This window comes from Pongo abelii, chromosome 2, assembly GCF_028885655.2.
Source record: "Pongo abelii isolate AG06213 chromosome 2, NHGRI_mPonAbe1-v2.0_pri, whole genome shotgun sequence".
NCBI lineage: Eukaryota > Metazoa > Chordata > Mammalia > Primates > Hominidae > Pongo > Pongo abelii.
In genome coordinates, this window is record NC_085928.1 from 207,621,328 (window position 1) to 207,635,826 (window position 14,499).

The 14,499-nt window shown below is 36.6% G+C and overlaps 1 protein-coding gene across 11 annotated transcripts in view; it reads right to left on the minus strand.

The window, feature by feature from the left end:
* DLG1 (discs large MAGUK scaffold protein 1) overlaps positions 1–14,499 on the minus strand; it is a 271,361-nt gene that overhangs the window by 98,024 nt on the left and 158,838 nt on the right. For 10 of the 11 annotated variants that reach the window (XM_024241216.3, XM_024241214.3, XM_024241212.3 and 7 more), the window contains 4 exons: positions 8,167–8,217; positions 5,594–5,718; positions 3,762–3,931; positions 2,084–2,220 (listed from right to left, as the gene is read on the minus strand). In XM_024241216.3, coding sequence (XP_024096984.1) covers positions 2,084–2,220; positions 3,762–3,931; positions 5,594–5,718; positions 8,167–8,217 — 483 coding nt within the window. Of the gene's footprint in view, positions 1–2,083; positions 2,221–3,761; positions 3,932–5,593; positions 5,719–8,166; positions 8,218–14,499 lie in introns of those variants that run through there. The other variant, XM_054551072.2, reaches the window with a different exon arrangement.

The following is a 14,499-nucleotide window of genomic DNA, read 5'->3' on the forward strand; positions in this document are numbered from 1 at the left end:
CAGAACACACAGCAGCTCTTCCTAGGAAAATTATTCATAATACCAAAAAAAAAAGTCTTAAAATATATTTTTAAAAACCAACTTCCTACTATGCCAGATCCAGTTTATGTGCCTTTTCAGATTCTGCTAGGCCTTGGCTGCTTGCTCAGTGGAGAGTCCTGACTATTATACTACTTTCATCTTGTCTCCTGCCCTTCCCAGTTTTCTCAGCCTCTTCTGGCTGGGACTGGGCATGGCTGATGTGTTCCACACAGTGGAAGCTACAACATGTCACAAACCTATGTCTGACTTGTCTATACCACGGCAACTCTACCATTTTTGGGCTTGGGTGAAGTGTTGGGCCATGGAGTACAGGAGCTGGCTTCCCTAGAAACTGTGCCCAGGAGAGTCGGGTAACACAATCCAAAAGCTTGGGACAAATAACCCCTAGAGGGTACACAAGAGACAGGAGAATACAAGGCGCCAGCAGATAAACCGTTCTTTCTTTTCTCTAGATGGCTGGATGTAAGGTTTATGATGCCTGGATGGTTTTTACAGTGTCTGCCTAGAAGACTGTTCTACATGGCAAGCAACAAGCTACCTTATAAAATTACAGCCAGCTCAGACACATTCTGCCTTCTACTGGCTCTCGTTCGTTCTCCGCTTCACTCCTCATTTTCACTCACTCTAGCCTTCTTGAGATCACACATCCCAATAGTACCTTAGCACATTAGCTTTTCTTCAGATTCCGTTTCCCTAAGGAACATGGACTCAGACAGTAATTGGTTGATGTAGTATGGCTCTGTGTCCCCACTCAAATGTCATCCTGAATTGTGATCCCCATGTGTTGGGGGAGGGACCTTGTAGGAGTGATTAGATCATGGAGGTTGCTCCCCATGATGTTCTCTTGATAGTGAGTGAGTCTCATGAGATGTGATTGTTTTATAAGCATCTGGCATTTCCACTGCTGGCACGTCTCTTTCCTGCTGGCATGTGAAGAAGGGCGTGTTTGCTTTCCCCCACCCCACACCATGATTGTAAGTTTCCTGAGGCTGGTGAGTCAATTAAACCCCTTTCCTTTATAAATTACCCAGTCTCAGGTAATTCTTCATAGCAGTGTGAAAACAAACTAATACACTGATGAAGACTGGACAAATAAATTGCAGTACAGACATACAGTGGAATATTACATAGAGATAAAATGAATGAACTTTAGCTCTAAGCAATGATATGGGTAAGCCTCAGTAAAGCAATATTGAGGGAAAAAAAATTGGAGATGAAAGTCTCATACAGTGCAATAGTGTTTTGAAAAAGCTTCAAAACAAATAATACTAAACAAAATTATTTAGGCATATGTATGTAATTAAACTTTTTTTTTTTTTTTTTTTGAGATGGGCTTTCATTCTGTCACCCAGACTGCAGTGCAGTGGGACAATCACAGCTCACTGTAACCTCAACCTCCTGGGCTCAGGTGATCTTCCCACCTCAGCCTCCCAAGGAGCTGGGACTATAGGTGTATATCACCAGGTCTGGTTAATTTCTGTATTTTTTGTAGAGACAGGGTTTTGCCATGCTGCCCAGGCTGGTCTTAAACTCCTGGGCTCAAGCAATCTACCTACCTCAGCCTCCCAAAGTGCTAAGATTACAGACAGGTGTGAGCCACCACACCTGGCCTGATTAAACAACTTTTAAGAAGCAAAGGAATAAGAAACACAAAATGGTTGATGTTCTAATTCTTGGGCTGGGTAGTTACTAGGTTTCATTATATTATTAAGTGAAGTAAAACAAAAAAGGTCATGCATAAACAAATGATGACATTGTTTTATAAACCTAAGGATTATGATGAAACACTCTGTGCATACAAGCCCTCAACCCTTCAACAACAACAAAGGAATAAAAGGAAAAGGGAGGAGCTAGCCGAGAAAACAGAAATGACAAATAAAGACATTACCAAGAATCATTTTTTAGGATTTGATACAGCAAGGCTAGTATTTGCTAATTTAAACATCATTTAGACCTTTTTGGTATGGAGAAATTCCAGTATCTGTCAGAAAAAAAACAGACAACAAAATGATTTAAAAGACAATAGATTTCTTATACTTACTGCTAGAAGTTTATCTCCAATCTGAAGTTTGCCATCCTTATGTGCTGCACCTCCTTCAATTATTTTGGTTACATAGATGCTATTATCCCCAGGAATATGCTGATTTCCAACACCTCCAGCAATGCTAAACCCAAGACCTGTTTGGAAAACAGTTGTAGATTCTCATCCATAAATATGAACTTAAGCCCAGAAAGAAATGGTTGAAAACTACAAGGTAATAATTCCATCACACTAATATTTTTTAAAATAGAAAAGAATCTATTTAGTTATCTACTAGTATATGTTCTGCAATCAAGGGACATTTATAAATATAGCTGCTCCTAGAGTTACGAATAGATTCCTTTTATCCCACATGTTCCTTCTTAATATCTTTTCGCAAATGCACTTGTTATTCCAAAGTGACATTGCGAAATTATGTTTTACTTTTGTCTCCATCAAAATTATGCTTACCTACACTTTTAATATTTTCACAAGAATAAAATTATTGAGAAGAAATAACAACATTGTCTGGTGGTGGTGGGTAGAACCAACATGCTTTAAAAATGTGAATACCTTTGTTCTTTTTCAATATTCTATGAATTAACAATTTTAAGTAAGGAATTTCTGTAATTCTTAAATCCCATAGCTTCAATATCAGATAATTTCTCAGCTCTCCATTCCTTTTTCATTTGTTGACATCCTCCCTCTTCCATGAAGCCACATATTGAAACTACTATTTCCATTTATCCTCAAGCCATCAATGTTTTAAAAATTCAGCAATCACATCTTAACAGTCCTTTACTGCAGATGTAACTGCTCGTAATACATATTATAAACACTTCTTCTAACTTAGCCTGTGTATCTGCATTTAAAGTACTTTGTAGATTATCACAAGTTAATATCAATACTATACTTAACTTCAAAGTGTTCAAGGACACAAATATTTCACTCTTTTAATGCTATAAGTCTTCAATATAAGAATACTTAATACAAATAGGGACAAATCCACTTATAAAACAAGTAGATATTTTGTTCCCTACTTTTAAAAACTCTTAAAAACACGCTGAGCAAATATTGAATATAAAAATCATAAAAAACATAAATTTATATATATGCTCACTGCAGTAAAATGTATAAAAGTATACATCAATAAACATAAGAATTTTGGGCCAGGTGCAGTGGCTCACACTTGTAATACCAGCACTCTGTAGGGCTGAGGTGGGAGAACTGCTTCAGCCAGGAGTTTGAGACCAGCCTAGGCAATGCAGGGAGACCTCCGTCTCTACAAAAAAGAAAAAAAATCAGCCCAGTGTGGTGGCGTGTGCATGTAGTCCAAGCTACTTGGGAAGGTGAGGTGGGAGGATCGCTTGAGCTCAGGAGGCTGAGGCTGCAGGAAGCCATGACTGCACCACTGGACTCCAGCCAGGGTGACAGGGCAAAACCCTGCCTCAAAAAATAAAAAAAAACCCGCAAAAAAAGGAACTTTTCAAATGCTGCAATCTTGGTAGAAATGTAAATATTCTAAAATGCTACATAAGACAAAAATCAGTAGAAATAACAGAGAAATTAAAATCCACTCAAGTTCTGTAGAGTATTACTAATATTGTTAATCTTGGAATGTATGTTACAGATAAAGTTCATAGGTATATTTAACTCAGAGATTTCTTAAAGATTTATCTTAGTTTGACTTACCACATACCTTTAGGACCTTTAATGAGCTTTATTTCCATTATTTTTTCTGACACTGGTTTCCTTCTTTTTACATACAAGCGTACAATAGACCCTGCTTCTTTCAATGCTTCAACTGCTTTGCTATGTGTTACATCACGAACATCTACTTCATTTACTCGTAATATACAGTCATTGACCCTGAGAAAACAATTAAATATTAAAAATAAAAATTAAATATAATTTAAATATTAATTTTCCACTTTACCAATTTTTTGTTACTTCTTTTTTAAGGTAAAGAGAATTATAAATAATTCTGGAGTAATTCCAGAAAACACAAATGAAGAAAGTGTATCAAAAACTAATATAAACAAATACAAACATTTCCCAAGGGCCAGCAAAAGGAACAAAAGAAACAGTGAAAATAACAGATTATATAAAAATGTTAAATAATAATTACAGCTACCATTTGTATACTTCCTGCATGCTTATTCTGTGTAAATAGCAAATATTTATTTAGCACTAACCACATGCCAGGCACTTTCTTGGTATTTTAACCCTCATGTCACCTGTAAGCTTAAGATATATTTTAATCCCTATTTTACAGATGGAGAAACTGAGGCGCAAAGAATTTAAATAACTTTCCTAAGGCCACCCAGATAAGAAGTGACAGAGCTGTGATTCAAAGATAAGAAAACTGAGGCTCACATCACGAGTTTAAGGTCACAGAGGTAGTGTGAAAACTGAGATAAACTAAAAATAATTTTCTGAGTGCCTATTCCAACCTATATATTAGTCATAAAACAATGAAGTTATTTTTCGAAATTTATATAAAGATTAGGTCACTTAATTCAAAGGTTTCGTAGGTAAAGAACTTATAATTTGCCATGGTGTTATGTTTTTTAAAAGTCTGATTTGTTCCTAATCTTAGCCTTTTCCCTAGTTCTGGTCTCTTTGATTGCATGGTATTCCATCAGGAAAAAAAAGATGGTCATCTCAAATTGGGTAGAGAGGGTAAACAAAACATAATTAAAATATTAAAACTGGTCCTGACAAGCTTCTATATCTAACAGAATCAGGAAGTAAATGTCTACATTTACATGAATGGTCAAATGATTAATTTTTATATTTGATTTCATTAATATACCACCTGTCATATCCAGTGAGAACTAAAGCTTAGAAATTGAAAAACTGCATTAAGGTACCAACATCCTTAAAATAAGATGCTGTTTTTAACAAGACTATATAAACTCTTTAGTCCTAAAACTTCAGGCTATTTTAACAACAAACAAGGAAATAGGAAAAATGACATAATTTATGACCCCCAAAAAATCAGTTTGCAAAATATATCTTCCAAAATGGAACACTAAATTTAAACAGAGACAAATGTTATTTTCATCTAGTCAATTAAGAAAATATATTATTTAAAGTTTGCATATACTTTAGTCTTTGTGGTGTGGGATTCAACATGGATGTGTGATCCTCTATCCTCTGTATCTTAAATAAGTTTATATACATGTTTCCCAACCAGAGAGGAAATGGAAAATATTCTGTGAGTGTATTTGAAAACACAAAGGGAAACTCATGATTTCTATAAATATGCTCACAAACATTTAAACCATCAACCAAATTTATTATTCAAAATGTTATAATATCTAAGATAAAACTGGAGTCTAAATGAAAACAGCAACACAATGCTTAGACCATAATCATCTCATTCATTGACTTGAATGTTGTTAAAGCATCTACCCTATGCTAGTTATCATGATAGTGTTTGTTATTTGTATTTATCCCTTATCCAGTCTGCTTCAAGAAAAATACACAAAGTGGATTCAGCATCACAATAAAAAGCGCAAAACATACCGCAATCTTCCATCTTGGGCGGCTGCTCCCCCTGTGATAATTTTGGTAATGAAAATACTTGAGTCATCTCCAATGTGTGGGTTGTCCGTACCTCCTGCAATGCTGAAACCAAGCCCTGAATTTCCCTGAGGATAGAAGAAAAAAAACTGAGACTGAATATGATTTATCTTTATTGACAGGTTCCTGTCATTAAAGGACGCAGAAACTGTACTAACATAAGGAACACGACAAATAAAGGTATATGGGTGAGTAATATAAAGATTCTAAATTAAATGGACTTGTTCTGGAGGAAAGTCCTTTCAGAGGCATTACTGCTGAACAGGTGAGGTTCAAGAAAATACACCAAGGACTTTTGAAGTATACTCCACAGTTCTTTCTTTAAAAGTATGTGCAACTTGTCATTGGATTAGTCACCCATCTGCAGAGGTGTCACTATAAGTCTGTTTCTTTCAGACTGCACCTCAGCCATGTTTGGTAGGGCACATCTCTCCTAAGAGACAAATGCTGAAGTGATCTTCCCGCTGTTATTTCTGAGTAGGTAAAACCCATGTACTGTTTTAGCCTTTAAAAAAGGGGGTGGCGATGGTGCTTTTCTTCTGCTGACTTGACATCAGCTTATTTTTAAATGACCAAATTGTAGCTGCTAAGTGATAGCTGCCATCAGTCCTTGACATGTTTAACCAGTATACCCGATTAGCAAAACGCATTTTTTCATACTGACTGTAAGTCCAACCTGAGAGCTTAACATTGGTGAATTTTCTTGACAGCAAAGTAAAGTTTGCCAAAGCAGCTCTACTTTTTGCTTGTTTTATGAACTGGAGAAACAAGATTTCTGAATATTTTCTTCACAGAAAGGGTTCGACTGCTACAAAAAGCCTTTAAAAATAATTGATTTAAGCAAGGTATTAAAAAATGTTTATTTCTTGAAGAATGTTCTAACTGAATTTCAGGTGACTCAAGTAAGCAAATATATGTGGACCTATCATTTAACTGTTCGTATTAAACAGTGTAAACACTCACTCTACCACCATCTGTCTTAAAATTCTATTTTAATAAAAAAAGTTTTTCAATCTAGCTTCATGAATTACCTGAATCTTAAGAACAGTACCAGTGGATTATGGGAGGTTACCAAATTACTTAGGTACTCAAGTTCTTCAACCAGTGAAAAATACAATGTATAGTCCTGACTAAACAAAAGGAATTTAAAATTAAAAGGCCCTGGGAAAGGATAAAAAATCAATAATACAAAAAGTTAGGAGACATCACAGACTACTATATTAAAATATGTACAGTACATTAATACTGTGCTTACTTGAATATTACTCCAGTAGCCACCTAACTTGAGCAGGTGATCCGAATTTAAGTAGAGGGCAATAAAGATATACATGTAAGAGACTCTCTCAGATTTATTTTTCTCAGATTTGATTCCAATATAAACAAATCTAATTATCTAGGATTTTAGTCTTGAATATACACACATTTAGTTACTTAAGAAATCTGCTTGTGTGAAACACTAAATTTCCATAAAATGCTAGCCAGATAAGGTGGCATTACTATTATAACATACAATAAAAATTGAATGCAGATATTCTTTGTTCTTTTTTTTAGACGGAGTCTCGCTCTGTCACCCAGGCTAGAGTGCGATCTCGGCTCACTGCAACCTCTGCCTCCTGGGTTCAAGCGATTCTCCTGATTCAAGTAGCTGGGATTACAGGTCTGTGTTACCACATCTGGCTAATTTTTGTATTTTTAGTAGAGACGGAGTTTTGCCATGTTGGCCAGGCTGGTCTTGAACTTCTGGCCTCAAGTGATTCACCCGCCTCGGCCTCCCAAAGTGCTGGGATTACAGGCGTTGAGTGCAGGTATTCTTAAGGGAAAAACATATCTTAAGAAAATTTACACATCTGAATTGCACCCTTAAGTCATTTTCTGACTGGGGGAGTATACCATAATTAGTTTTTAATACAGCTCTGTTAGAAGTATGGTTATTTTGCTAGAAAAGAAAATTGATATGACCATGTTACTAGTATACTACTTAATACGAACAACACTTCATTAGCATATGCATATAAACAATATAAACAAAATTAAAAAGCAAGAAAAATCTGAGAAACTATCACAATCTAGAGGGGTCTAAGGCGGCAGGAGAACTAAACGTAATGTAGATTCCTGGATGGGCCTCTGGAAGAGAATAATATAAAAAGTAAGGAAATAGAGACTTCAGTTAATAATAATGTATGAATACAGGTGTCTTAGTTGAAATAAATGTACTCTGGTAATATGAGATGTTAACAATAGAGGAGGCTGAATCCAGAGTAAATGGAAACTCTTGGGACTATCTTTACAACTTCTTTGTAAATCTAAAACTATTTTAAAATAAAAAGTTTATTAAAAAAAATAAGGTTACTAAAGAAAAGGCAAATGTTTTGAAAATACCTTGGCCAATTTTATGAACTGGGAACTTAGAAAATATCATATAGTTCTGTTTTTGAGAGATCTCCCTTGGATTCTGTATGAAAAAGCAGTATACTGCAAAGTTCTTTAAAACAACAGATTAAGATAATAGCTTTTACCCTTTCAAGTGTGATTTCTTCATATTCATAATCTGCATCTGTGCCATTAACCTACAGGGGAAAAGAAAAGCAGCTCAGAAACTTAAGAGTGTAAAATCCGAAATGGCAAGGCAAAATTTTTGTACGATTTATTAATGAAAACCTGTTAAATGCGACAGTAATCAAACACAATAGCTTCATTTTAATAATTCTGGGGAAGATTTTCAAGGAATGGAAGAATACAAATGTGATTAATGAGTTGACAACATTCGTGGTATCATGACTTTCAAATCCAGGATAGGTACATTCAGCTTTTAACAGTTTCAACCTCTGATCCTTCTCTGTCTTGAGCCACACATCTAATCAGTTACCAACTGTTTCTGATTTGAACACTTTAATTTTTCTGAAAATCATCACCTCTTCACTCTCATTTCTAATACCTTTCTTCAGGCCTTGTTAAACCTCCTCTGGAAAGGAATACTGTCGATGCAGTCTGCCTAATTGCTTAGATTAGTATTCCCCACTGCCCAAATCACTGTGTTTTAAACAGCTGGATCTTTTTTGTTTTGTTTTTTGAGATGGAGTCTCGCTCTGTTGCCCAGGCTGGAGTGCAGTAGTGGGATCTCGGCTCACTGCAAGCTCCGCCTCCCGGGTTCACGCCATTCTCCTGCCTCAGCCTCCCGAGTAGCTGGGACTACAGGTGCCCGCCACCACGCCCGGCTAATTTTTTGTATTTTTAGTAGAGATGGGGTTTCACCATGTTAGCCAGGATGGTCTCGATCTTCTGACCTTGTGATCCACCCGCCTCGGCCTCCCAAAGTGCTGGGATTACAGGCGTGAGCCACCGCACCTGGCAACAGCTGGATCTTTTTAAAGCCCATAACATAATTCCTCTAAAACTTTCAAAACTCTCCCTTCCTAGAAATATCCAAACTCTATGGCTTGGTAATCATGTCTTTGAATGAACTGACCCCAATGTACCACTCCCCTTCATTCTTCACCTCTTCATAAGCCTTAATACCAACCCTTTCCGTGAACGACTTGCTCTTTCCATTACATATCCTGCAATTTTCCACTTCGACATCTGGAATTTTGTGCTTCCTCGGTCACAAATTTCACTTACATGTTTTATGTCAAAATCAGTCACCATTCAAGATATCTTAGTCACAATTTATCTCCCTCCAATTTATTTCCTAGTCTCTCCTGAAAGAAGTTAACTCCTACAGTAAAGGCCACTGGTGAAACAAGTCCCTGGAGTCAGACGAACATGGGTTTGAATCCTTCCTTTAAAATGTCTCGTGATATGAGGCTGGGCAAAACTCTATCTAAATCAAATGCGGATTGTGTTAAATTCTACTTCTGAAGATGGCTCACATCTTCCATTCCAGACATTCTTTTGCAATATAACTAAATCACCCTACCATCAAAAGGAGTCTCTTTCCTCTCCAATTAGATCTAGGCAAGCCGTGTGACTAGCTTTGACTAAAAACAAATGTGGCACAAATGATGCTGTGTGATTTCTGAGACTAGGTCATCTGATGCCTGATAGTATTTGCCTTTGCTTGGAATATATTTTCTTTAGAACCCAGCAGCTATAACATGAGGAAAACTCAAACAGCCTACAGGGAGATCTAACCAACAGAGAACCAAAACCCTTGGCCAAAAGCCCCAGCTAGACTCTTAACCAGCAGTCAGCACCACCAACTATCAGCCACGTGAATAAGGCTATTTGGACCTCCCAACCTTGTCCAGTGCCCTAACCCACACCATGTAAAGCAGAGCCATCCAATTCATTACGAGAAAAAATGAACTGTTGTTCTTTTAAGCTACTAAGCTTCAGGGTAGTTTGTTATGCAATGACAGATAACCACAAGAGAAATAACAAAACCAACATAAGCTACTTTGCTTTCTTAACCATACTATAAAAAGTAGCCCTTAATTCAGGTCTAACATAGGGACCAGGAGTTTCTTCCTTGAGAACTTTTGAAGCCCATCTCTACTACCCTTTTGGGTTCTTAACTCTTGTGATTCTCCTAGATTCAAACCCTATTACTATTTTGTTCCCTCTTCTTTCTCATCTATAGACATTTTCTTCTTAGAGATTATATGTTATAAAGGGATTTATATAGAGAGAGTTGGGATTTCACTCTGTTAGCCAAGCTGGAATGCAGTGGCATAATCATAGCTCGTTGCAGCCTCAAACTCCTGGACTCAAGTGATCCTCCTGCCTTAGCCTCTTGAGTAGCTGAGACTGCAGGCACATGCCACCACGCCCGGCTGTTTACTTTTGTTTTTCATAGAGATGGGGTCTATGTTGCCCAGGAGCTCGCTTGCTTGCGCTCTCTCTCTCTCTCACACACACACACATACACACACACACACACGTAAAATTTCTTTATCTCAGTTTAGGAGGAGTAACTTCAAGAGATGTGTTGATCATGTCTGTGCATCTAGAGTACAGGAGGGTTACCCATGTGTATATCACGCCCACTTGACAGGAAGTCCTTTGTTACGAGTAAAATTTTTATTTGCAGCAATATCCCCTTTCTTATTCTAAAGGTTATTTGTATCATCTTGTTTCTTGCTCAAGACTTGCTAAAAGTCTATCAGTCTTTATTGAATAAGCAGTTTTGACATTATTGATGAATCTATTTCATGGTATTACTTTCTGTTTTTAACTGTTCTTTACTCCTTTGATTTTCTAAAAAATATTTTTGAGTTGAATGCTCAATTTATGCTTACTCTATTCTGTTTTTAGAAACCTCAAAGTTTACCAATTTTCCTTGGCATATGGATTAGGCCAAATCCCACAACTGCTAGCTGCATTGAGCTCCATTTTTGTTCATTTGTTTATTTCTAAATAATCTAAAATTTTATTTTTGAAAACATTTCCAAATGAGTGTGCTTATATGGCCCTTTTGGCATTAACGTAAAATTCTGATACTGTGACCTTATGATTTCTGCCTTAAGGAATCTGAGATTTTTCACCTTTAAGTTTCCTCACAAGGTAGGTGCTCAGTAAATATTCCTGGTGCTTAATTTAATGCCAATTCATGATGTAGGTTTCTAAGCAGCACAGAAAGGGGGCTTTTTAGGTAGCACCGAGTACTTTACTAAAAATACAAAAATTAGCCAGGTGTGGTGGTGCACGCCTTTAATCCCAGCTACTCAGGGCAGGGGCCAAGGGGTGGGGTAGGGTGGGGGCTGAGACAGGAGAAGCGCTTGAACCCAGGAGGCGGAGGTTGCAGTGAGCTGAGATTGTGCTACTGTACTCCAGCCTGGGCAACAGAGTGAGACACTGTCTCAAATAAATAAATAAAATAAAATAAAATAAAAATAAAAACTCGACCCTTTTTACAATAGCTAAAGGAAAATAAAATACTTAAGAATATACCTAACCAAGGAGGTGAAAGACCTCTACAAAGAAAACTACAGAACACTGCTGAAAGAAATCACAGATGACACAAACAAATGGAAACACATCCCATGCTCATGGACAGGTAGAATCAATATTGTGAAAATGACTATACTGCCAAAAGCAATCTACAAAGTCAATGCAATTCCCACCAAAATACCACCATCATTCTTCACAGAACTAGAGAAAACATTCCTAAAATTCATATGGAACCAAAAAAGAGCCTCCATAGACAAAGCCAAACTAAGCAAAAGGAACAAATCTGGAGGCATCACATTACCTGACTCCAAACTATACTATGAGGCTATAGTCATCAAAACAGCATGGTACTGGTATAAAAATGGACACACAGAATGAAGCAGAATAGAAAACCCAGAAATAAGGCCAAATACTTACGGCCACCTGATCTTTGACAAAGCAAACAAAAACATAAAGTGGGGAAAGGACACCCTATTTGACAAATGGTGCTGGGATAAATGGCAAGCCACATGTAGAAAATGAAACTGGATCCTCACTCTCACCTTATAAAAACATCAATTCAAAATGGATCAAAGACTTAAATCTAAGACCTGAAACCATTAAAATTTTAGAAGATAACATCAGAAAACCCTTCTAAACATTGGCTTAGGCAAAGACTTCATGACCAAGAACCCAAAAGCAAATCCAACAAAAACAAAGATACGCAGATGGGACTTAATTAAACTAAGAAGCTTCTGCACAGCAAAATAATCAGCAGAGTTAACAGACAACCTACAGATTGTCAGAAGTATAGATTGTGAAGATTTTCTCCCAAAGGACTAATATCCAGAATCTACAAGGAACTCAAACAAACAAATCAGCAAGAAAAAAACAATCTCATCCAAAAGTGGGCTAAGGACATGAATAGAAAATTCTCAAAGGAAGATACACAAATGGGTGACAAGCATATGGAAAAGTGCTCAACATCACTATCAGGAAAATGAAAATCAAAACCACACTGTGATATTACCTTACCCCTGCAAGAATGGTCATCAGAAAAAAATAAAAAAAAATAGATGTTGGCGTGGATGCAGTGAAAACGAACACTTTTACACTGTTGATGGGAATGTAAACTAGTACAACCACTATGGAAAACAGTACAGAGATTCCTTAAAGAACTAAAAGTAGATCTACTGTTTGATCCAGCAATTCTACTACTAGGTATCTACACAGAGGAAAATAAGTCATTATATGAAAAAGATACTTGCACATGTATGTTTATAGCAGCGCAATTCACGATTGCAAAAATATGGAACCAGCCCAAATACCCATTTTTCAATGAGTGGATAAAAAATATATGGTGCGCACACACACACACACACACACCATGGAATACTACTCAGCCATAAAAAGGAATGAAATAATGGCATTTGCAGCAACCTGAATGGAACTGGAGATTATTATTCTAAGTGAAGTAACTCAGGAATGGAAAACCAAACATAGTATGTTCTCACTCATAAGTGGGAGCTAAGCTATGAGGATGCAAAGGCATGAGAATGATACATTGGCATTTGGGGACTCGGGAAAGTGTGGGAGTGGGGTGAGGGATAAAAGACTACACACTGGGTACAGTATACACTGCTCGGATGATGGGTGCACCAAAATCTCAGAAATCACCACTAACTTATTCATGTAACCAAACACCACTTGCTCCCTAAAAACTTACTGAAATTAAAAAAAAAAAATCCAAAAAACAAAAAATAAAATCCTGAAGTTTTCCCTCCTTTAAAATAAAAAAAAAAAGAAATAAAAGGCATCCAGAGGTAATGTATCTCTATTTGCCAGTGCCATGATCTTGTATATAGAAAATTCAAACTACGTAACTACTAGAGGTAATAAATGAGTTCAGCAAGGTTGTAGGATAAAAGATAAACACCTAAAAGTCAATTATATTCCCAAATGCTAGCAATAAAAACTCCGAAAATAAAACAATTTCATTTATAACAGCATTGTAAGAATAAAATACTGGCTGGGCATGGTGGCTCACCCTGGAATCCCAGCACTTTGGGAGGCTGAGGCGGGCTGGATGACTTGAGCTCAGGAGTTCGAGATCAACCTGGGCAACATGGTAAAACCCCATCTCTACCAAAAATACAAAAAAAAAAAAAAAAATAGCCAGTCATGGTGGCACGTGTCTGTGTTCCCAACTACATGGGAGTTGGGAGGATCATCTTGGGCCTGGGAGGCAGAGGTTGCAGTGAGCTGAGATTGTGTCAACGCACTCCAGCCTGGGTGACAGAGTGAAACTCTGTCTCAAGAGGAAAAAAAAAAAAGAGAGAGAATACTTAGAAATAAATTTAACAAAAGAACTCCAAGACTTGTATACAGAAAACTACAAAACATTATTGAAAGGAATTAAAGAAATATACCCATATATTTACAGTTAACTGATTTTCTATATGGTTGCCAAGACCATTCAATGTGGAAAGAATAGTCTTTTCAACAAACAGTGATGCTATCCACATACAAAAGAATGAAGTTGGACCTCTACTTCACATTATACAAAAATCAACTCAAAATGAATCAAAGACCAAAATCTAAAAGCAAAACCATAAAACTCTTAGAAGAAAACTGAACTGTAAGTCTTTGTGATGTCAGATTATGCAATGGCTTCTTAGATACAATACAAAAAGAAAAAATATAAAAAAAATGGTTTTTAGACTCACTCATCACGAAATTACGGCATTTTCTAAAGTTTTATCCGCTTAAACTTTAACAAAAATGTAGCAGTATATTTTTACCCCATACTGTCACCAGCAGAATGTACTCACAAACTTTTTGCTCTTTTGATAACATAATGTTTAAGATGTATTGTTTTAATTTGCATTTGTTATTACTCACCTTTTTCTACTTTTTTACCTTAACAAATTATGTTGAGATATTCACATATCATAAAATCTACCTTTTTAAAGTATGCAATT